Here is a 24,410-nt window from a genome sequence, read left to right as displayed (position 1 = left end):
TATGGAAATATAATTTGCAATATATTTTCTGTATATAGTGTATACATATAGAATTCAGATAATCCACAACAGAAAGGCACATTAAAATTATAGTAGACTGATAGTCATTTTTGTAAAAACATTGAACACTGTTTTTCTTTTGTTGTAATAGTAATAAATCATATATTTTATAAATCATATATATTATTCATAACAAACTTGCTAACGTTTCTATGTATTCTATACTTCTTTGAAAAATTATTTCATTAGGTTCAATAAATAAAATTCTATTTGTTTTCAACAATTTTCTAAAAAATTTCTTTATTACATTCTTATGAAACACACTTAATGTACTATGGTAAATACAACAAAAATGACATTACACTTCTAGAGACATTATTTTTAATTATTTGTTCTGCCTATCAAAAATATATCCCCCTCATTTCATAAATTTTGTATCTGCCTAAGAATATTATATAAATTGGCTTCATATCTGATATTCTTCTATCTTTTTCACATCAATCCTTTCTATTGTCTATGATAATACCAATATGTAAATAAGTTCAGCTATATCTCAAAGAATAATCTTTTTTCAACAATAATGTTTATTTCTCCATGTACTAGTAAATTCGTCAAATCCAATATACTTTTCAAAACAATTTTATTATTTCTTCATTTTGAAATTCTCCTCCTTAAAATTATTAATTATTTATAGCATTTTACCTTTTAAATATGTAAGTTTCTTAACATATTTACAATCACATATGTAAATATATGCAATACAATTTATCTACAAAAAAGTACGATTCAAGAAATTAACTATGCATTTCACTTATATGTGTGTGTGAAAAAAATAAAAATGCAGTTCTTAATTTCCGTTGAGTTATTAAATACAGTAACATCAATTAATGAAAAAATAAATCCATATCTCTTTATTTGTAAACAATTTTTCAATGTTTTGTTTATCAAAACACAGTTTTTAAAACACATTTAAGTTCATATACTTACAAACATTAAGAAATACTTGCACTATCCAAATAAAAAAGGGGAAAAAAGGAGTAAAACGAATGAATAAGCATTGATAATTACAAACATATGAATTACTAATATATAGTGTAAAAGCATGTTGACCGTTACAGTTATCAATTCTGCACAATTCTACATTAATTATATTTTTTAAACACACAAAACATCAAGGATATTTACATTCATGGTTCCATTGCACAGTACATCTCAAGTGAAGTATCAACAATTTACATAACTCACATAATTTGGAATGGAATAATATTGTTAACTAATGTAGCTTCTATTGTTTCATAATATTCGATGAAATAATCATTATATTTATTTATTAGTAAGTCAAAAATTATGTTCCCAAACTGGTGTTCACATGAATTATTGTACGGATACTAAATTACTGTTGTAATGTAAAGCATCATAATTGATAATTTTGCAAATTAAGTACATCCCTTAGAAAGATATTTATTGTGTTTATTAAGCTAGAAACTCAGATGTATGTGATTTTTGAGACATATGTAGGATATATGTTTAAGTTGAAAACTAGTCTTGTATTCTCAATCACAGCCACTGAATAGAAAGAAAAATACTTCTAATGCTTTCCAAATTTCTAACATATGTCCTATCCATTTTTCTACAATTTTTCTACACTTCATTATATCTATATCCAGAGCTTATTTTTATTTCTTATGTATCAACGAAAATTTTCGCTTATAAAATAGAGTTTCTATATAGAGAAGTGTCTGTACAGAACCATATAATGTGATATACAATATTACAGAACAAAAACATTCATTAAAATTTTAAGTAAACAATATAATGATTGATAATTGAATGAATTTTAATACTGTACAATGATTGTATTTTTTATTTTTTCAAAACCAGTCATTCTCTGTAAAACTGGCTATGAATAATCAAAAAATTAATTCTTCCTTTTTTTCTACTGCAAAATAGTTTATTCCACATTATATGTAAAAAGACTTATATTTCGATTGAAGGTAATATCATCATCTCTTGGTAGCAACAATATGTTTACTATGTTAAATTATATTAAATTCATGTCAAAAAGTAAAACAGACACATATTTGTATGTATCGTATTTTCTAATATCACCTTGGTAAGAAATCAACCTATAGACAAAACAAGTTTTTATATTGTATACATTAATATGTACAAACGAGTATCTGTATTTTGCATCTTTTAATGGTATAAGGGCTATATGATAGTTATTTCTCACCCTTGAATCACAAATACTTTGTAAACCATTCGTTGTACTATATCAGATTAATTTCTTACCTGAAAGCTTAATATCTAATTGAAATGTAGGTTTTAAAAAATTATTAACAAGGGAACAAAAATTGTTCAAAATAGTTACGTTTTAATGACTAGTAAACTAGATATCAAGCAGTGCTTTTAAAATACGTTTATAATCCCATTTGTAATTTTTTCTGTGCAAACTGATAAATATTTGCTAATATTCTTTTTTACTAAATAACTGAAAATCAAAAGCAGATCGATCTCTTTTTATAAAAGATGAGTACATAAATTGTTGTGATTTTGTACCTGTTAAGATAAATGTTAGGGAATAAGACTAATATTTCATAACTGATCCGCATTCGTATCTCATTATTGTACTGTGCAATCCTACATATAATATTTACAAAAATAAGCATCCCACAAGTGCCTTCTGTAATGACACTTAATTTCTCTTATTTTACAATTAAGCCAGAAGCTGTTGGCTTTTTACATCTTAAAGTTGCACTAATTTATTATGTGCATAAGTCATACGAGTATCCAGATCTTTTCTTTAGTCAGGTTTATATATGGGTATCTTTGGAATAAATTCAATTAAAAGAACCTGAAATATAAAAGGTGAAAACAAATAAGTGTGTGTTTATACGTAAACATTGGATTTGTGTTTAAGATTAGTTCAGACAATGATGTAACTAAAAGTATAAGCTTGTTTATACTAATAAGCTTTCAACTATTTACATAATCAAAAAAGTGAATTTGTGTGTATATGTGTTCTTCCTTAAGAAATAGATAATATAATAACAGATTTGATTTCTATGAATTTAAATAAAGAAACTAATTGTAATACAAATTAAATAACTAAGATTAAATCTTAAAACAAGAAATATAAAAATATAATAATTTTAATTTATCTTTATGCTTACTTACATATTCCATCATGGATGAAGTGTCACATCTTTGTTTTGCTAATCTCCAATGTAATCCAAGTGTGTGATATAACCTACTATTCTCCCACTCTAATAATTTATTTAAAGAATGTTGTGTCTATAAATAATAAGATAAAAATTGTTTATATTATTATATATATATTACATACCTCAATTTATATTTCATATATTAGTCAATTTACAGGAAAGGGGCCTCAGCATCTATTTTAATAGGATTTATTTTAATTGTTTTGTTTGTATGTATAAACAATGGGAAAAATAAAAAAACTGAAAATTTGGGTCCAGACCATTTTCAAAAATATAAAACCATCCAAAAAAGAAAAGTTGAGAAAAAATATTTAAAAAATGTAATAGTTCTTATAAATACATATTGCATTTTTAATATAAATTTTTATTAAGGTATATGTGTGTGTGTGTGAGGGGGGGGGGGGGCTTTTTGCTCAAATGTTCATTGCAATGGTTCATGTAGGTACATTAGTTTAGACTAGATAAATCTTTAGCTAGTGTAAGTTAGTCAACATTGTCCGTATGATAGTAATTTATCCATGATGCCATCTTTAAGTGCTCTATATAAATTTCTCTCTTTTATCAACAACACTTCAAGTTTTTCTATATTTTCCTTCACTTCTGAACATTTTTTATCTTTTTGAAGGTGATCTGAGTCCAACATCCAATTGTTTATAGGCATAAGCAAAGCAATTAAAACATATCCCATAAAACAGACCCACAAAAATCGATTATAAGGCCTTTTTTCTACAAGCACACTCATATGTTTTATTACAAAATTTCATCATTGATAGAAACTTACACAAAACAAGTATATTTTTTACAAAGATTAAATATTTACCCTTTTACTCAAACAAATAACAGGCCAAAGAGAACATCCTAATGTACAACAACAACAAACGCAACCACAAAATAACCACTTAACATTAACCGGTAATGTTTTTTTCAGTACACTGTTTATTCTCATAATAGTTGCTTTAAATTCTTCTGGAGCAATACGAGACACCAAACCATTTGGAAATTCTGAATCAAAACGATTACTAAGTCCAAATCTAAAACAAATAATTATAATTTTAGTATATTAATTCACTTATAAGTAATTTACACAAGTTATACGACACAAAAAATTATTCCGCTTGAGCTCTTTGTTATAAAAATAAGATTACAGGAAAATCATAAAAAACAAATTTTATTGAATTTTATGTCTTGCAATCATGTCTTAAATTATATATTTTTAATTGTATTATTTTTAATACGAAAGTAGGATTGTCGTAAATACAGATAAAATCACACTCAGTATAAAAATAGTTCACAGCTTTGATTTCTTTGTTCTTGAAATGAAATACTGAGTTTATGTATGTAGAAAATATAAAGGATAACAGAAATTTGCTTACACAGTCATATTGCCAGCTCCGCGAATAACTATAGGATCTGGCACCATTTTCACGTATTGTTCCTCCAAATTTTGTTCATTTTCTTCTTCTTCTTCATAAATTGCATCGAAATCTGCCATTGTGCAATATTCAATGGTTCCCGCTCTATGAGCAACACGACTGTACCGTCAAGACAGAACGACGTCTATTCTATTGAAATGCAGCTCTTCTTCATTTATATTTAACACGAAATTGCAACGCATACACGTTGACTTTAAGTGTTCTGGGTAAACATTTTCACGGTTAGGAGTAATAGGCCAAGCAGCAAGCTTTCAGTTGAAAGTTATTTACAACACATTCACAACACAAGACAACGCGCACTGCAGATACCCACAGCGGCCACAGCTCATCAATTTTTCATTCAATGCGATTTCAGGTTTGCCAACATTATAATCTAGAAATGAATTAATATCGCAGGCTTCTGTTAGTAGATTAGGTAAACGACATTCATGTACTGAAGCCTAGGGAAAACCGTCCGAAAATTGAGTCGTGTCTAGTTATGAAACCTGAAATCAACATGGAAGGTCAACAAAGTCCGCATTCTTGCGAGATAGACAGAGATGAGTAGAGTATCTCTATCTCTGTCTAAAACATTCATAGCATATCAGGCATACACATACGAAAACCTCGCTTGTCGATTTTTCACTAGTCACGACTCAATTTTGTGACAGTTTCCCCTAGCGAGTATTGAAACTTGCTTATTTGATCGTGATTCTATTCATGGAAATAGAAATCTGCCATTAATTATATTCAATCAATTCGATTCATCCAAAGTACTCAATAGAAGATACGTTTTGAAATTTTACGTATTTGGTATCACTCTTAGATGCAATAGTTCTTAAAGTAATTCCAAATCAATATTGTATCAAATCAAAACATGTTTAATACTTCACAAAGGTATCGATACCAGTTTGAATTTCATGAAGCCATCGGATATCGATAACCGTTTGATATCATATGAAGGTATCAATACTCGTTTGATACTTTACAAATATTGGGTTGGCACCTGTTTGATACCTTAATAGTAATATACAGATCTGTTTATATGACCGTGAACTGAACTCGTTGAACGAATTATAATACGTATCTAATAGATGGTATTGCAGGAATTTTACATGCATTATTAAAATTTGAATACATGCTGTTTTATAAACCTCATTCTTTACATATAATTTTTTAACCTTTAACATTACTTTTTTAATATTGTCACTCAATTGAAGAATTTTGGAGAATATTAATATAAAATCGAAAATAATCAAGTACTAGGCTTGTTAAAAATATAATAAATTTATTGCGCATTATGACAATATTGTATTAATATAAAACTTAATCAATATTTATCACACACATATCTATTTTATTCAAAAAAAGATATTGTTTAACTATTAATTACATAATCTTCTCAATTCATATTCAATTCTTATTTTATATAATTTTTTATAATCTCGTAATTATAAATATTATAATTTTTTTTAGTTTTATATAAATATATTTATCCTTGCTCTATAATAAGATCTGTCATGTCACATGAAGAATTTATTTTTAACGTTTTTTCATTTGCTAAATGCAATAAAGATACAAACGAAATTGGAAAGCTTAAAGCTTCAATATTAGTTTTAGTTAATATATCTGGCAATACTTTATAAATATCACTAAAATATTTACTACTATTCATTTTGTTACCTCTATCTTGTTGCATTGTTTTTCTACTCTCTGTTTCTTGTACATCCTTCTCTGTATTATCTTTTAAACATTTCCAAATAGAATATTTTAACTGTCTCATGTCAACTTTTTTGGGACGTACACAATGAGCAATAGACAACTTATTTGTGAGTTTTGGTATAGCAACTAGATTGTCTCCAGTAAAAGGCATTTGTATTCCAAATATACCCTCATTTTCATATTGTATATCATTATCAACTGCATCATTTTCTTCATTTTGTTCATATTCCTCATTGTGATTGTTAGAACAATGGCTTGATATATCATTTGCATTTATACAATTATAATTTTCTATGTTATCAGATAAAGTAGTAACATTTATATTATTTGTATTTCTTGAATTTTTAAGTGTTGTTGTATGTAGATATAATTTACTAGCTTGTATAATATCATAATGTTTATCTGGAGGTAATGTTAATATTTCTTCATTCCATTCTATTTTAACAGTTCTAGTATGCAGTTTAGTTAACTGACTTGGTAAAAATTTAGTATTCATGTTTTCAATCGTTTTATCATCATAACACAGCTCCATTTCCTTATTTTTCTTCTTTGCTTGTGCTTGACAACATAGTTGATTCTCAAAATTATTACTAAATAAAGTTTTTTTAAAATTAGTTGCTTTCCAGTGAGATGGGCCAGCCCAATGTATATTTAAGCTTTTTTGAATAAAGGAATATTCTGAAACTTTTGATGACACTGTATTAGTTAAAACTTTACAAAAATCCACAATATTTTCTACCTGATTAGGTATAATAGCACATCTATCTACATTTTCTTCTTCTGTCATTTCAATATCAAAATAATTCACACCAGTTGATACATGTTCATTGTCATGTACTGAGTTTTCATCAAGATCAAATTGAAATTTGCTCCCATTATTTTCTTCTGGAATTATCTCATTAGGTTCATCTATCGTCCAACTAAGAAAATCAAAATAGAATAAAGGAGCACCAATTTGCATGTTTGAAAAATCTCTTATTTCTGGAATATCACACCCTGTACATTTATGTTGCAAGTCTTTGCTATTTACTGTATCTATTAAAATATCATTATAAGGATGTAGATAAAATTTGGAATTTGCATGGTTTGGCAACATCACTTGATACAACATATCTGTGGTTTGTAAATCTGCTTCCATAGTTATTAAGGAAGGTTTCTCAGTTTCAACATTCATTTTTAAAGCTTCTACAGTGGCAAATATTGTTTGTTTATTTTTTTTCTTCTTTCTTTTTTCTTGCTTTCGTTTATCTTGACTGTTCTCTGTTGCTTCTTGACAATCCATTTCTTCCATATTATTTTGGTTCTTACTGTCTTTGTCTTGTTTTTCCAGTCCACCAATCATTTTGAGTATATCCATATGTACACCATCAACACGATATCCATAGATTTTAGTACTTACATCCAAAGATGTACTAGCTACTTGCAAATTAGACATTTTGGCATCTTTTTTCTTAATCATATATGTCATAAAATCAATCATTTCTAAGCTAAATGCATTTTTGGAGTTAATTTTATTCTCTGTACCAAGTTTTATACACTGTGATATACGTTCTGCCATTTGAGAAGCTGGCATATTCACTAGAAAACCAAGTCCCAAAGAACGTCTTCTATCATTTAAATTTGTAGAAATTGATGATGTAGTATCAGTAATTTCTCGGCGATGAGCCAAACGTTCTGCTTCATCATCATTTTCTGATAAAGCAAAACTGTTTACTTTTTGAGGAATTACAGACTTCCGTCGCAATGGAGAAGAAGAAGATGGAGAGGAATGTATAGTAGAATCCATTAATATATTTATACTCTTATAAGCTGTCATCTTGCCGCTTGGAATTTTATGAATATTAAGCTGAACTTCTTTATTCATATTCCTACAATAAATATAGAAAAATGTATATAAAACAACTCCTTTTAATATTTATGATGTGATGTGATGTTTTACTTAAAAATGTAACTTTGAAATGATTTATAAAAAATGGATTGAATTATGTAAGTAAGTGAATCAAAATTATATACAATTACCAATTTTCCAAATTTTTAAAAATACATGAATATTCCTTAAATATTCAAATGATTTATAAGATTATATAATAAAAAGAACATGTTTGTTCATATATTACCTGTGACATCCTACAATGATTATAAAAATAGAAATATGTATATTGTCAATAATATTTTTCCTTCATAATTATACATTGAATAATAATAAAATTTAGACATGTTTAAATAAACATGTATTTTGAAAATTATAAATAAAACAGTTTGATGAAGACCGTTACACAAAATAATAACGTTTTATTTTATTCTTTTTTCTATTTAATGTTCAATTACGTTTCAAAAACTTAATTAGTAATACAATTACGTTCAACATATGTATAACATCAACGCTCTACTTTCTTCAAGTTGATGCTAATAATTACATGAAATGAGACCATACTTCATAATATATCTGAAAGACACAATATTTTTATGTGTATCATTCAAATACAATATACGTATACAAAATACAATATAACATAAAAATACATTGAGCTGTTTCTCGAAAATTCTAAAAAAATTGGCGCGAAATAACTACAAAAATCAGAAAACCACGGATATCAAATTCAAGAGATTTTATCATGAAGTAATTGTTTGTAGAGTGCCGAATAACCGAATATATTTCCTATGTAGAGACATCTTTCGTTGAAAAACCGCTTTCAGTAATCAACATCAATACCCTTTTTAATGCTTTTGAGCACACATCAATAACTTCTGATAATTTCGTGAAAACTAATAATTTAATCGAGACTCGAGACAAATACCGTTCAGAGTATATGTTAATGAAAACGTTGAATAACACACGTAAACATATATAAGAAATATTGTGCAAATTGTCATTATCGAACAGTTGTTTTCATTTCGATCGTAAAAAAACCTGGACAACTATGCAATTATAATAATTTAAACAATAAATTTGTAAATTAGAATACCATGGAGGTTCCGTCATCAAAATCCATGCTGTTTGCTTGTCAGTGGTCAGTAATAGTTATTAAATCATAAAATGGTAAGTTGAAATGAATGTTATAATCAATAAATATGTTTAATAGCTTTGTGTCATTGTGTGATATCAATATGAATACCATCATATACACTCGATCTATATTTGTTTTAAGTCGTCATATACTATATCTTTTTTAAATGAATTTCATAATAAAATAAGAAATAACTTGTAATTATACAAAATTAAGAATTTATTTCTAAGATCAGGTTAGGATTTAAAGAAATTTCATCAGAGCTTATTTATATGCCAGTGTTTCAAATTATGTTATGTATATGTATATGTTAATTATAAAACATTTGTTTGCAAATTTCTATTATTACTGTCATTCCTTTATGATTATATATCATATATTATAATTATTATAGGGTACAAATATATCACAATTGGAGAAAGATATTGGCTCTGATCAATTTCCTCCTAATGAACATTATTTTGGTCTAGTTAATGTAAGTATAATAAACTGCAGAAATATTTAAAAATTATGAAATTATTTTTTATTTTCTGTATTAAAATTATTAATACTAATATTTATATTATTATAGTTTGGAAATACCTGTTATAGTAATTCTGTACTACAAGCTTTATATTTTTGTCGACCATTTAGAGAAAAAGTTCTAGAATACAAAGCTAGAAATAAGAGAACCAAGGAAACATTATTAACATGTTTAGCAGATTTGTTCTACAGTATTGCAACTCAAAAAAAGAAAGTTGGATCCATTGCTCCAAAAAAATTTATTGCCAGATTGAGAAAAGAGAAAGGTTAATATGAATACATATTTCTAATATAAAAATTGATTTTGTAATTATAATGATATATTCTATAAAATATTTAAATATTTAAATTGTTTATGCATGCTACTTATAATGTATGTATATAATTTTTTTACAGAGGAATTTGATAATTATATGCAACAGGATGCACATGAATTTTTAAATTTTTTGATAAATCACATAAATGAAATTATTTTAGGTATGCAAATTTCTTTGCATATGTACATGCATACGAACATGTATATAATAGCAGATCCTTACAATATTAATTTTATGTGTCTGATATTCTAGCAGAGAGAAGTCAAAGCAAACCAACAGGAGGAAAATGTGGTGCAGGTGATGCTGGTTCACCACCAGAGCCTACATGGGTTCATGAAATATTTCAAGGAATTTTGACATCAGAAACACGCTGCCTTAATTGTGAGACTGTATCTAGCAAGGATGAGGATTTCTTTGATTTACAAGTTGACGTAGACCAAAATACTTCAATCACACACTGCCTCAGATGTTTCTCAAATACTGAGACACTTTGTAGCGACAACAAATTCAAATGTGATCACTGTAGTAGTTATCAAGAAGCTCAGGTATTTGTAAAAAAACTTTACGATTAATAAAATTTAGGAAGGAATTTAACAATACTCCTTTATTCTAGAAACGGATGAGGGTTAAAAAATTACCAATGATACTAGCATTGCATCTAAAGAGATTTAAATATGTGGAGCAATATAATCGTCACATAAAAGTTTCTCACAGGGTAGTTTTTCCTCTAGAGCTCCGGCTCTTTAATACGGTAAGTAGTTTGCAATTGTTATATATTTGATTGTTTATTTTAACCTTTCAACATTCTAATCTATATTTTTATACATATAATAATTTATAGAGTGATGATGCAGTGAATCCGGATCGATTATATGATTTGGTCGCAGTTGTGATACATTGTGGCAGTGGGCCTAACCGAGGACACTATATTTCAATAGTAAAAAGCCATGGGTTCTGGTTACTTTTTGATGATGATATGGTTGATGTAAGTCTTATAATTTACATATTATGTAAGAATTATTTATCTTTATATAAATATTTATATTACTAAATTTTCATTTTAGAAAATTGATGCATCTACAATAGAAGACTTCTATGGACTTACATCAGATATTCAGAAAAGTTCTGAAACTGGCTATATCCTATTCTACCAATCAATAGATTGTAATTAGAACTTACTACAAATATATAGTGATTAAATTAAACAAATTCTATACGATAATTTCGTATTTTATTGAAGTACAGTGTATAAAATTAAAAATATTATATTAGATTATTTATAAAGTAAAATATGTATAGGATCAATTATCTTCTTTATAAAATATATAAAAAATGATTAGCTTCCTGGGCTACCATAATAATTAATGTAACACTCTAAGAAAATTGTTTTCTTTTTAGATACAAGACAACTCATTCTCAGAAGAATTATGTATTTTAATTCTGATGCAAAAAATGCTAGTCCATAAAATATTTTGTTTCAGTTAAAGATAACGATAAATTCTATATGTATGTAAAAATATATTAATAAAAATAAAATCATTGTTAACAAAAATTACATTCTATTTTTATACATGTAGATTAATATAAAATTTTGATTGAAAGTATTATATTTAAAACTATATTTAAAATATATATGGGAAATAAATACATATACAAATGATACTGATTTTTCCAAAAGCTGTTTATTTAAATTTTAAGCAATAAATTCATATGGAATAGGGGCAAGTAAAATTGGTTTTTCACGTCCTGATACAATGTGTCCAGGCCTAGGTTCAGCAGGCTGTCTTTTTAGCTTTACTTTCACGTTCTTCTCCTTCGCTAATTCCTTAAGTTTTTCATTTTCCTTTACACGTTGCAAAAAGTCTTCTCTACATTTAGAATGAGTTAAATGTTCAATACGAACATTAATTCTTTTGGCAATAATTCGTCCACGGACTCTCTTGTTGACAATAACACCAAGAGCATGAGGAGTAACATTGAATACACGTCCAGTTTTCCCATGATAAACTTTATAAGGCATTCCCTTTTGAACAGCTCCATTGCCTTTGATATCAACTATGTCGCCTACTTTGTACACTTTCATATATGTGGACAATGGAATCGTTCCATGCTTGCGAAACTTTCGGGAGAATAAATCCCTTGTTCCTCTGCGATATCCCTTTGAATTTGTCATAGCGACTGATTATGCCTATTTATTGCCTACAATAAATGTATTTGTATTAAATCTTTTGCAATAATTGAACACAGTCACAAAAGTATCATTAATTAAAATTGGTTATGTTAACTAAATGACTAGAATATTTTTTTATATTAATTTATATAGCAATATAAATGATCAAAGTATTAAATTTTAATAAATAAAATGATGAAATATAGAATTTTTATCAAAATATAAAACAAAATTTATTAACATATGCACGAATACTGTCACGTGCATTTGCTTAGGAAGACAATTTAAAATGAAATTCAGCTTTTCTTTCATGCAGATAAAAGTTAAACATAGCGAAAAAAATTTTAAGAAATTGTATAATTATAAAAAATGAAACATAAAGCAAATACCGTAAAAGCTTATTAAAATTTTTCATAAATATTGTGCTATACTTACAGAAGACAAGCGTAACCATATACGTCCTTCGAAAAGAGAATTTAAGACCGGTAATCTTACACTTATTATTATTACAGAAGAATCGATAATAATCGATACATAGTCGACTTCGATATTTAGTTATATGAAGTTCGTTCATTATACTTATTATTAAAATAATAACAAATTGATATAACAAAGTTTTATTCATTAATTCTCTACTAATTTAACTTAAAAATAAATTTCAAAATTAACACATTTAATAAAATTTTTTAGACAAAATGAACCATATACATATAATAATTACGCTGGATGAAATATACTTTATAATAATAATAAATAACTTCGAGTATAATTTTAAAGACATTTATAGCAATTTATAAATTAGAAATTTATAAATTTATAAATTTATAAATAGAGATTACTAATTTCTTAAACTAAAATTATGATAGTTTAGAACTTTACTAGATAGCGCTTTCACTATCAAGCTGATAGCAAAGGAGTGTCCTCCCTATTACGTATTTGATCATAATACCGCTGCATGACAGTTGTTTTATGAAAATTCGTTGTTAGTCATAAGTCTTTTGCAACTTTACGTTATTTATTAAATAAATTAATAATTTAAATAATAAATAGCATTTTATATTTATAATTAAATAATATTCAATAATGGTATGTATTTTACATAGTTCTTTTCACGAAACATAATAATATAGCATATCACATCATTATTATGGTATTTGCGGACCTATATTTATCATCAGAAGGGTTAATTTGTACCTGGAATTAAATTATGTATATATTACATATTGATATTTTTTTCATTTTAATATATTATAACAACCACAATGAATAAAACTAATTAATATAAAACATTAAATAATAGTAAAAAATTTTACATATTTTTCAGTTCCGGAATCAATACGACAGTGATGTTACAGTTTGGAGTCCACAGGGACGTTTACATCAAGTAGAATATGCAATGGAAGCTGTAAAATTAGGATCAGCTACTGTAGGGCTTAAAAATAAAACTCATGCAGTCCTTATCGCTCTGAAAAGAGCTTCTTCTGAGTTATCTGCTCATCAGAAGAAGATATTTCCCATAGATAAACATATGGGAATTTCTATCTCAGGTTTAACAGCTGATGCTAGGATGTTGAGGTACATTATAAACCTTAATATATCAATTATATCGTGTCACTATTAATAAAAATATAATCATTGTTTTAAAATCTTTATTAAATTAAAATTTGAATTTTTATTTATTTGTTTATAGTCGATATATGCGAACTGAATGTTTAAATTATAAATATTCTCATGATGATCTATTACCTGTAAGTCGGTTACTTGCATCCCTGGGAAATAAATTGCAAACATGTACTCAAAGATATGATAGAAGACCATATGGAGTAGGTTTACTTATTGCTGGGTATGATGTAGGTAGATGTGATTAAATAGTTGATTACTATTTAGCAGAGGATAAATAGTTATTAAAGTATTATTAATATTTCTAAAGGATCAAGGACCACATATTTATCAAACATGTCCATCATCAAATTACTTTGATTGTAAAGCAATGGCTATTGGTGCACGTTCTCAGAGCGCTCGTACATACTTAGAAAAACATCTTAATGAACTTTTATCATGTGATCTTGATGAACTAATAAAACACGGTCTTCGTGCATTAAGAGATACATTGCCAAATGAAGTTGATTTATCAGTAAAGGTAAATGAAAGATAGCATATAAGTATTTTTTAAATCTTATGTAAGATATATTATAAGAGAGATTATTTTATTACAGAATGTCTCTATCGCAGTAGTGGGGAAAGGTACAGATTTTAAAATATATGATGAAGATGCAATTTCTGTCTATTTATCTCAAATTGAAGATGACAAACGTAGTAAACCTACTGAACCAGATGTAGAACAAGATTCTAAGCCTCCACAACCTCCACCTTCTGATGAAGGTCCACAAGACCCACAAGTTACAGTTGCAATGGACACAGATTAAAAATAATTTACTTTATAGCATATTTTATGTATACATTTAAAATGAATTTGCATTTTACGTTTAAAAATTGTATTTTTCCTCGTCATATTCAATACAATAATAGGATGTCACGAATCATGAAAATTTTGTTAATTTTCAATATATATAATACATTTCTTTAATCATGTAATTACAATTATCTCTATGATTTGATAGTATTCCTTTATATACAAATTTACAATAATTTGTACTATTATCCATGAATACACAAGTATTTTCAATTACAATTAAAACAAATATGTTTATTGGTTTTCAATCTGTTTGTTTCTACGTTTTTTTAATATATTTGTTAAGAAAAATTCTCCAGCTTTATATGATGAACGCACTAATGGACCACTTGCAGTATATAAAAATCCTAGTTCATTTCCAATATTTTCCCACTTTTTAAATTTTTCAGGTGTAATATATTCAATTACTTTTAAATGTCTTTTTGTAGGTTGCATATATTGCCCAAGTGTCAAAGCATCTACACCTGCTTCTCTTAAGTCTGTCATTGTTTGCTCAATTTCTTCATCAGTTTCCCCCAACCCTAACATTATCGATGATTTTGTAATTAATTCTGGATTACATTCCTTTGCTGTTTCTAATACCTTCAACGATTGTCTAAAAAATACACGAAAATACATACATTTTTAAGTTTACTAAAAAAAGTTACAAAAGCTACAATATGTACCTTACCTATATTCAGCTCGTCTATCTCTAACAAATGGAGTTAAACGTTCAACAGTTTCAATATTATGAGCAAACACATCAAGATTAGAATCAACAATTATTTCAACACAATTTTTGTCTCCCCTAAAATCTGGTACTAAACATTCCACTAAAATATTAGTTCTGCAAAAATATAAAAAGCACGTATATAAAATGTTTATTTAATATATAATTGCAAAGTACTTTATTATAATAATAGACAAAATAAGGTGATAAGATTATGCACCTTTTTTTAATTTCCTTCACTGTTTCTGCAATATGACTAGCTCCGCCATCACTTAAATCTATTACAATATATAATTTTGACATAAGAAACATAATTTTGATATATACATAAATTAAAAAATGCACAAACTACTTAACCATCTCTGTCTACCGATGTAAGTACAACATAATCCAAACCCCAATCCGTTATTGCAGTTGCCGTATTTACTGGTTCCTCCGGATTTAATGGTAATGGTGTGCGTGATGTTTTTACAGAACAGAAACGACAACCACGGGTACATGTATCGCCCATTAACTATATTAAATTGTTTTCCACTATTATATTCTCATATATAACTAATTAACCTTTTTGGATAAAACCCAATTGTTATTTGACAGTATTGCAACAAATAATTAGATTTTAGTAAAAGTATTATGTAATGAAATTACTAAATAGCAATGTGAAAATTTATGTGTTTCTTCCTGTTTTATATTATTCATACTCCATCTATAAAATAATTCTCAGCATACACAATTCTCTATTCCTCCTGATTAAGAAAAAATTTCGAGGATCATTTTAAGGTCATTGTATAGTAGATCGTTAAACTCCTCTGAATATCTGCTACAACAACATGAAGTCAAAAATAAATTTAAGAACATCAAGGTGACCTTGATATCTTATCGGAAAAACAAGATTTTGGAAATCTTTTATGCAGCAATTTGCAACTGGCTAGACACTGATTAATTTTTATTTAGAACATTTTTCTGTTAGATCATCAGAAGTAACCAAAAAATCATAGCATTAGTTATGCCTACTACCTGTATACTTTTAATTAAATCACCTTTTTAAACAAAATTACAAAATAATGAGATACATAGAGTTAATAATACAAACCATAATAGTAGCCGTTGCAGTTCCATGTGTACCACCTCCCCAACATTCCCCAATATTAGGACATCGTGCTTCTTCACATACAGTGCTTAATTGTAATTGTCTTAATTGTGACTTTATTCTACTATAATTTTTACCCATTGGGATTTCTGTCTTAAGCCAAGGTGGTAATTTCAAACGAGATTTATCACCTTTTTCTAACTTCAATTTTTCATTATATTCTTTGTAGGTACCAGCAATAAAATGTTCCAAGTTAGGTCCATCCGTTAGTTTTTGAGAAAAATTGTTTTCTTTGACACATTGCAACTGCTTTGGTACATAAACAATATTAGTATATATTTAAAAATATCAAATATTATTATCAGTATTGCATTAGTAATACTATCATTAGCAATATTATTTGTAAAATACATACTGCTGAGTGAAAATTACAAGCAGTAGATATTTTTACTCGACTTGACTTACGAAAAGCTTGAAACATATTTGCTTGTAAATGAACATTCAAATAACCTCACAAAAATAAAAAGGAATCAGCCTTATAGCATGGAATACTATCAAATACGATAATGAACATCTGTACAAACTAGCATTTGCAATTGCTTAATAAATACTTGAATTTGTAGCAGTTTTTTAAATTTTATAATATATACCAATATTTTCAAACTTGTAATTATTTATTTATATTTACTTATAATTATGAATTTAAAGTAAATATAAAATTTTCCTATCAAATATTAAAGAATCTTAATAAAAGATTCCATACTTATATATTACATATTTTTTATGTTTTTATTTCTGTATTTGGTTTTAATAACTTAAGATCATAGAATATTTTAAAATATTTATTGTTTTTAATTTGAAGATTAAAATGGATAATTTAGAGAAAAACATTTCATAAATATTGTTATTCATCAAAAGATTTAATAAAAATATGAATAGTAACGTTTTTCATAAAAATCCGTCCATATTCTACAATAAATTTTGTTAGTTTAGCAACACATACTGACGTAATATCATCCGATCTTTACAGCTTCTGTGATTGGACGCGGTAAAGGTCGGGTGACTTCGTAATTTGTTAGTTATTACGTTTGACATATCAGTGCTTCGTTTTGTTTTAATCATTGAATTTATTTAATGAAAATAAATATTTGACAAATATTACGCCACAATGGCAGATCCTGGAGGATGGACTACTACACAAGATAACGATTTTTCTAATTTTCAATCGAACGACAGCTTTAATTTGAATGAAGTAACTGGTATCGATGGTATGTTGTATTTAATATTTATCAAAATATTTTTTATCATTTTGTTTTAAAGTAGCTATAATGAAATAGTAAATTTCCCATATTTCTAAATTATATTATTTTTATTTTTTATTTGTTACCCATTTGTTTTTATATAATTTTATTTTTCAGTGATTTTTATGTGATTTTATATAATATTTTAAGTAATAAATTTCTTTTAAATCAAGAATATGATTATAATCGTTGATTATATATATTTACTTATTTAAAGAATCGTATTCAAATTATTTTCTAGAAATGAATTGAACAGTTTTTAAATCATATCAATAGTTGTAATCAATAACATATCTTTTTAATGTAGTTATAACATTTTATATGATTAATATGAAAATATCATTACATATTATTTTATTTGTTATTACATGTGAAAGAAGAAAGATAGATAGAGAGAAAGAGAGAGAGAGAGAGATTTTGTTTTTGTTTATATTAAATTATTATCTTAAATTTTTTTTATTACAGAACTTCTTACAAACTGTGAAAGTGAGTTATTGAAAAATGAAAATTTATTTAGCGACGATGCATTATTATCACAATTGGAGGAGCCTTTAGGCATGGATACAGAAGGATTGGATTTTTTAAACTTTAACAATAGTAAAGAACTAAAAGATTTTAAAGAATTTCATGATTATGAGGATCCAAATATTATCAAATCTGTACCAAGTGGAAATGTAATATTAGCTCCAGCAATGACAGAAAGTACACAACAAGTTCCTTGTGTCACTCAACAATCTCAACAACAAAAGCAACGACCACAATTACAAGATATAACTTCTATACAAAATAGATCACAAAGAATATCTGTCACACCAGCACCTACAGTATTTAGTTCACAATATGCTATACCACAAAATCTAAACTTCAGTGTCCAGTCACCTGTTGTAACTATAGCACCAGTGACACAACAAAGACAGTTGCTTTTACCAGCTAAACTTATAAAATCAGAATCAGTTGTTTATTCTAGGGGATCACAAGCTGTTAGTTCAACATCTGTACCACACCAGATACATACCTTTGTAAATACTGCTAATGGAACAGTTTTAACTGCTGGTAAGAATATATGATGTCATGAGACATTTACTAAATTTATTATATCCTAATTTTTATTAAATTTGTTATATTCTAATTTTTATTTAGGTATTCCAGTTGTATTAGATACTGATAAGGTACAGATTAATCGATTAAGCACAAATACACATATAGGTGTACCAAGAGTAAAAGAAGTAAAACGTAGTGCTCATAATGCCATAGAACGACGTTACAGAACATCAATTAATGATAAAATCATTGAATTGAAGAATATTATTGTTGGAGTAGATGCTAAACTGAACAAATCTGCAATTTTGAGAAAAACTATTGATTATATTAGGTATATTATGTTAATATGTGTTTGACTTTTAAAATATCTGTTATAAATTAATGAAAAGTTTTATTAGAAACAATGAAAATTTTAGGTTTCTTCAAAATTCTAATACAAGATTAAAAGCAGAAAATATGTCGTTAAAATTAGCTGCCCAAAAGCAAAATTTGCGCGATTTATTAGTATGTGGTGAACTTACACCACCTAGATCAGATTCAAGTGAATCCTCTTTATCACCAGCACCAGCACCATTATCTCCTCAATCTCCTTCATCTATAAAAGATGATCCAGATTTGTTACAAAATGTTGATTCAACATCTGTTCTTACAAATCAAGGCATGAGAGATCATACTAGGCTTACGATTTGTGGATTTATGCTCCTCTTTTTAGCATTTAATCCTTTAGGTTTTTTGATAAATAATGTTGGAAGATTCAATTCTGATTATATAAACACAAAATTGGATGGTCGTACAATTCTTAATTATCAAGGTATCATAATATAATAATTACAATACTATTACATTATAATATACAGTATAATAATAATGTTATCACATTATACTAATTGTTATATATGTTACTATGTATAACGAGTAATATTATTAACCTTTTTGTAGATCAATCAGATCTTGAAAATCCAGTGTGGAGCAATGTGTTTTTATGGCTAACAAATGCTATACTTTTAATTGGCGGACTTTGCAGACTATTGCTATATGGTGACCCAATACTACCATCTGACAGTAAAATTTTCCTTGAACTTCATCGATGGAGACGTCAAGCAGAATTCAATATATCGAAGAATGAATATAGTCAAGCATGCCGAGATTTACATCAATGTTTGCAATACTTAGGCCGACCATATCCATCATCACGTGCAGAAATTTGGCTTGCAACTATGTGGCAAATTATAAGACAACTTCTTCATAAATTATGGATTGGAAAATGGATTTTGTATACTCATAAATGGTTTTCTGAAAAAACTACACGACAACAAGCAGAGATATCAGCTATGGAAATGGCTATTATTTATCAACATATGTTATGTCTACATTTGTCAGAAGGATCAAAGAGTGGAACTCTGTATCTTGCTCTTTCTGCAGTGAATTATGCAGAAGCCACTGGAGAAACTATTCCAAAATCATTATTAGCAGAAATATATATCAATGTTGCATTGTGTTTCAAGCATTCGTTATTTCCATTTATTCATAAATATTATTTGGGCAAGGCGCGCACTTTATTATCATCATGTGCAGTTCCACCAAAATTAAAGTGGATAATGAGTGATGAAGGAGCTAAATTTTTAGCATTTCAAAAATGGCAATATGGAGAACAACCAGATAACGAATTTACTTCTCAAACTAGTAAAGCTGATCCTTTATCGTATGCTTCACGTGCATATAGAGATTATTTAATCGGACATTGTTTACGTATTTTAACCGGAACTGTTGGAGATGCTCATTTATCTTCAATATTAGAATATGGACAAACTATTATGGCTTCTGCTGGAATAGATGCTGGATTTTTATGTACTGACAAAGTTACAGTTACACGTAAGTTCAAATAAAATCTTGTTTAATGAGTTCATTGGTGGTATTGGATGGCATTAAATTTCTTTCTTCCTTTTTTTTTTTCTTTAACTAATAAATAGAATTTGGTGAATTAATGTTTTAGATTGCGAAGATGAAATTGGATTATGGTGGGGAGCAGTTATATATGTAGCAGCATGTTGGAGATTGAAAGAAGACGATTCACAAGCATGGAGCATTGTTGAAAGCAAATTTCCTTATGAAAAATGTTATCAACTTTGCAATAATAATAATAGTATTAGTCCACTACCATATATTGTTTTAAATGCTTTGCAAGCAGCAAAAGCAACTACTAAATCAGTCTCTATGCGTTTTATTGATCAGGCAGGAATATTACTTGAACAATGTTTGGTTTATTATAATTGCAAGCAACAGTCATCCCAAAACGTTTTGGTAAGATATTTAAATATTGTGTTTATAATATATTTATATATTCAATTTTTTTATACAAAAATTATTATAATTACTTATATTTTTTTGTAATGCTTTTATTTTACACAAATAATAAAATTAGAAATTATGAAGTAATAAATTATATAACATATGATTTGAATACGGAAATAAAATATTTAATTTTTTTTATATTTTTTGAAATTTATGATTTTTGAAAAATTTGTTTCTCATGTTATTTATCTTCTCAAAATGAATATCATTACACTTTTTTTCATAAAACAAAAGAAAATGATCAAATAATGAATTATATATGTAGTAACTTTAAGTATATTGTTTAATTCTCACAAAATTAAAAGTATCTGGTAACAATAGTTTTTATGCATATATTTATGCAATTGCTTACTTGTTACAAGTGTGCATTGTAGTTGCATTGCATGAAATATAACTATGCAATACTTCTACAGTGCAACTCCTGTGGCAGGTCTCAGCGTCATATGTGATAGATAAATATATATATATATATATATATATATATATATAGGGTAGACGAAATAAAATGTTATAGACTGTTTTCTTAGAAACTATTGTACATATTTTCTTTCTTTCCTAAATTAAACATGATAGCGGGGTAATCATTTGGAGTGCAATAAATTTTTTTAAGACTACTAAGAAAAGTTTAAAGGCAGCCTCCTTTATTTATTTTAAATGGAATGAGGTATTCATTTTCTTCACTTAGGTAACTCATATCAAACAGAGTAACATTTACTTAAAACATTTCTTTTTATTCTGCACAATTAAAGAGATTTAATAAATAATTCAATGCAGTTTTAGATACATTTAGAGACAAGAATATATTTCAACTCTTTTTATAAACATATTTTTTTACCTATTTGTTTGATAATAGAAAGGTAATTTCTTGAAATATTTTATGAACAATGTTAATTTTAAATTCTTTAGAGAGATGAACCTTACTATTTAATCATCTTCTCATATGATGATTAAATATTTAATATGATGATACATAAAATATAAAGTGATGGTTAGTACTCCTACGATGAAGAAAAATATAAACATAAAAGTATTTACTGCGCATACACATTGGTTATTTCATTAACGCTATGAAATGCTTAAAACAGTATTTATGAAAGACGTAATAGGTGTTTAGAAATCTAAAGACATCATTTTAAACATTTATTAAAATAATTCTCACTTTAGAATACATTTATACACATATTTTTCCCCTCCTGTCTTCTCTTTTTACCTTCTGAAGTTTTTCTTGAAAGAAACACGTATTTTTTACCATAGCTCTTTAACTCTGCAAAGTCAAAAAATATTCAAGTTAAATATTATTCCCTTTAATAAGAGCTATTCCAATAAAGAAATGTTAATATCTCACTTCATTTGAAATAAAAGGGATTCTCTTTACCTATGTATAATAGTCTTCCTAAAAAATTTTTTACATACCAGATGATTTATCAACTCCTTTGTCCTTAATTTAAAAAGAAATGAAATGATTTCTGAGAATTTGGCTTATAATATTTTACAGGATGGTAGAAAATGGAATCAAAACTTTTTCTTAGGAATAGATAGCATTTAACAGCTCCTGAATCCAACAAATCAATCAAATCTACAAAATTAATAATAATTTTCTTATTAGCTTTGATTATTTTTTTAGCTTACTCAATTGTGGATTTGTGATTGGTTACTTGAAATGCGAACTACACTTTGGCAGGAATTAGATAACGATTTAGAAAAATTAACTACAAATATATCTCTTGGAGGTTTTCAACGTGATTTAGCTTGTTTGAGACAATTATGTCAACATATTCCAGTAAGTTTATATATATTTTTTAATATTATAATTTATAAGTTAATTATTATTTTTAACAATTGTCACGTACTTTTTAGTCTACTTTAGCAAGAGTATTTGTTTATGAAGCCACAACACGTATAATGGCGGGAGCAACACCAGTGAAAACTCAAATATTGTTAGACCGTAGCTTACATCACAGAAATTCACGTTCTTCAATTATCTGTGGAAAAGATCGTTCACAAGATCAATATACTGGAGAAAGAGAACACGCGGTAGCTTTATGTTTAGCTTGCCGACATTTACCTCCACTATTATTAGCCTCTCCTGGAGAACGTGCAGGCATGCTTGCAGAAGCTGCTAAAACTCTTGAGAGGGTAGGTGATAGAAAGAGACTTCAAGAATGTTACAAATTAATGAGGCAATTAGGACCAGCTATCTCTGCTAACTGATATATTACTGGTATAAGAATATACCTCATTCAATCCTGTCTTTTACATAGGTTTGTCTTTTTCATGACTCATTATTGTAAACAAAGTTTACAAAAAAATTAACAGATCTAATATGGTTTCTCTTTTTGTACTATTTCACGCCATACTAAAACAAACGTTAAAATAAAAGACAGGCAAAAAGTATAAATATGCACTAGTTATGTATGTATATAGTGTATAGTATTATGATATCACATAGAGTATAGAGTAAAAGAAAGTTTCCAGGGCTTAAGTTGAACAGCTGATTTAATTTATATCAATGCACATTGTGCAAGATCGTTGTACATAAATTATAACATTTACAAACAGAAATTATGATATTCTTAACGCAACTAAGACTTTTAAATAACTTGTTTTAATTTGATATTTTCATTTTCAATATAATTATCTTGTAATTTAATTAATGCGTCTGTCATTGCTATATATATCTGTGTGTGCATAATATGATGGTATTGAAGTCTGTAAATGATATGTTTGAGTTTTTTCAAAATATATAATTTTATTATAAGTTTTCATTACTTAAGAGATATAAATTGGGTTTTAAGAGATATAAATTGAGATATAAATATCTCTATACATACTACATGTAAAACTAATACATTAACATACAAAATATAGCATTATATTTAAGAAATGATTAAACTTAATTATTATTTAATAGAATATATAAAATATCTTAAATACACAGTCTGTTTTAAATATTCAAAATAAATTATAAGAACAATTTTATATAAAAATAAATGAGATTGGAAATTAAATTATAATGTTTTTCTCATCTTTTCTTTATTTATAAACATCTATTTTTTAAATCAATTTTCG

General features: G+C 27.0%; 7 protein-coding genes across 13 annotated transcripts; 3 read left to right on the top strand and 4 right to left on the bottom strand.

Moving 5' to 3' along the window:
• Nucleotides 1-2,354: 2,354 nt before the first annotated feature.
• LOC139988158 (cysteine-rich hydrophobic domain-containing protein 2) lies at nt 2,355-4,974 on the bottom strand. Its single transcript, XM_072005221.1, has 4 exons — nt 4,598-4,974; nt 4,045-4,255; nt 3,178-3,294; nt 2,355-2,854 (listed from the first exon to the last, which is right to left on the bottom strand). Exons 1-4 carry the CDS (start codon nt 4,714-4,716, stop codon nt 2,804-2,806), a joined length of 498 nt encoding a protein of 165 aa, XP_071861322.1. The 5' UTR covers nt 4,717-4,974; the 3' UTR covers nt 2,355-2,803.
• A 927-nt stretch (nt 4,975-5,901) lies between these two features.
• Nucleotides 5,902-8,984, bottom strand: LOC139988147 (condensin complex subunit 2). 5 transcript variants are annotated; one of them, XM_072005199.1, is made up of 2 exons: nt 8,476-8,984; nt 5,902-8,226 (listed from the first exon to the last, which is right to left on the bottom strand). In XM_072005199.1, the coding sequence occupies exon 2, from the start codon at nt 8,220-8,222 to the stop codon at nt 6,129-6,131; it is 2,094 nt and encodes a 697-aa protein (XP_071861300.1). In that variant the 5' UTR covers nt 8,223-8,226; nt 8,476-8,984; the 3' UTR covers nt 5,902-6,128. The 5 variants fall into 5 exon arrangements, with proteins under 5 accessions (XP_071861300.1, XP_071861298.1, XP_071861297.1 ...); XM_072005197.1 differs by having other exon boundaries at nt 8,776-8,984; XM_072005196.1 differs by having other exon boundaries at nt 8,793-8,984.
• A 125-nt stretch (nt 8,985-9,109) lies between these two features.
• Usp12-46 (Ubiquitin-specific protease 12/46) lies at nt 9,110-11,757 on the top strand. Of its 2 annotated transcripts, XM_072005210.1 has the most exons (8): nt 9,112-9,398; nt 9,761-9,841; nt 9,938-10,154; nt 10,285-10,365; nt 10,458-10,750; nt 10,819-10,956; nt 11,047-11,190; nt 11,270-11,757. In XM_072005210.1, the coding sequence occupies exons 1-8, from the start codon at nt 9,396-9,398 to the stop codon at nt 11,375-11,377; spliced, it is 1,065 nt and encodes a 354-aa protein (XP_071861311.1). In that variant the 5' UTR covers nt 9,112-9,395; the 3' UTR covers nt 11,378-11,757. The 2 variants fall into 2 exon arrangements, with proteins under 2 accessions (XP_071861312.1, XP_071861311.1); XM_072005211.1 differs by lacking the exon at nt 10,285-10,365 and having other exon boundaries at nt 9,110-9,398.
• Nucleotides 11,758-11,868: 111 nt separating this feature from the next.
• Nucleotides 11,869-12,869, bottom strand: Rpl21 (ribosomal protein L21). The gene is made up of 2 exons (XM_072005222.1): nt 12,811-12,869; nt 11,869-12,404 (listed from the first exon to the last, which is right to left on the bottom strand). Exon 2 carries the CDS (start codon nt 12,376-12,378, stop codon nt 11,899-11,901), a length of 480 nt encoding a protein of 159 aa, XP_071861323.1. The 5' UTR covers nt 12,379-12,404; nt 12,811-12,869; the 3' UTR covers nt 11,869-11,898.
• A 434-nt stretch (nt 12,870-13,303) lies between these two features.
• Nucleotides 13,304-15,096, top strand: Prosalpha6 (Proteasome alpha6 subunit). The gene is made up of 5 exons (XM_072006071.1): nt 13,304-13,461; nt 13,700-13,950; nt 14,066-14,225; nt 14,306-14,515; nt 14,592-15,096. The coding sequence occupies exons 1-5, from the start codon at nt 13,459-13,461 to the stop codon at nt 14,799-14,801; spliced, it is 834 nt and encodes a 277-aa protein (XP_071862172.1). The 5' UTR covers nt 13,304-13,458; the 3' UTR covers nt 14,802-15,096.
• On the bottom strand, nt 14,854-17,372 carry Las (lipoyl synthase, mitochondrial). 2 transcript variants are annotated; one of them, XM_072006070.1, is made up of 7 exons: nt 17,306-17,372; nt 17,063-17,239; nt 16,651-16,953; nt 15,915-16,071; nt 15,778-15,835; nt 15,519-15,674; nt 14,854-15,443 (listed from the first exon to the last, which is right to left on the bottom strand). In XM_072006070.1, exons 2-7 carry the CDS (start codon nt 17,126-17,128, stop codon nt 15,083-15,085), a joined length of 1,101 nt encoding a protein of 366 aa, XP_071862171.1. In that variant the 5' UTR covers nt 17,129-17,239; nt 17,306-17,372; the 3' UTR covers nt 14,854-15,082. The 2 variants fall into 2 exon arrangements, with proteins under 2 accessions (XP_071862171.1, XP_071862170.1); XM_072006069.1 differs by having other exon boundaries at nt 16,651-16,956; nt 17,306-17,371.
• A 316-nt stretch (nt 17,373-17,688) lies between these two features.
• Nucleotides 17,689-24,355, top strand: LOC139988519 (sterol regulatory element-binding protein 1-like). Its single transcript, XM_072006068.1, has 8 exons — nt 17,689-17,915; nt 18,414-19,001; nt 19,089-19,320; nt 19,406-19,800; nt 19,929-20,861; nt 20,983-21,290; nt 22,966-23,121; nt 23,199-24,355. The coding sequence occupies exons 1-8, from the start codon at nt 17,816-17,818 to the stop codon at nt 23,550-23,552; spliced, it is 3,066 nt and encodes a 1,021-aa protein (XP_071862169.1). The 5' UTR covers nt 17,689-17,815; the 3' UTR covers nt 23,553-24,355.
• Nucleotides 24,356-24,410: the final 55 nt, after the last annotated feature.

This window comes from Bombus fervidus, chromosome 6, assembly GCF_041682495.2.
Source record: "Bombus fervidus isolate BK054 chromosome 6, iyBomFerv1, whole genome shotgun sequence".
Lineage (NCBI taxonomy): Eukaryota > Metazoa > Arthropoda > Insecta > Hymenoptera > Apidae > Bombus > Bombus fervidus.
The sequence above is the reverse complement of the archived record's forward strand: the minus strand, read 5'-3'. Positions and strand labels throughout refer to the sequence as shown.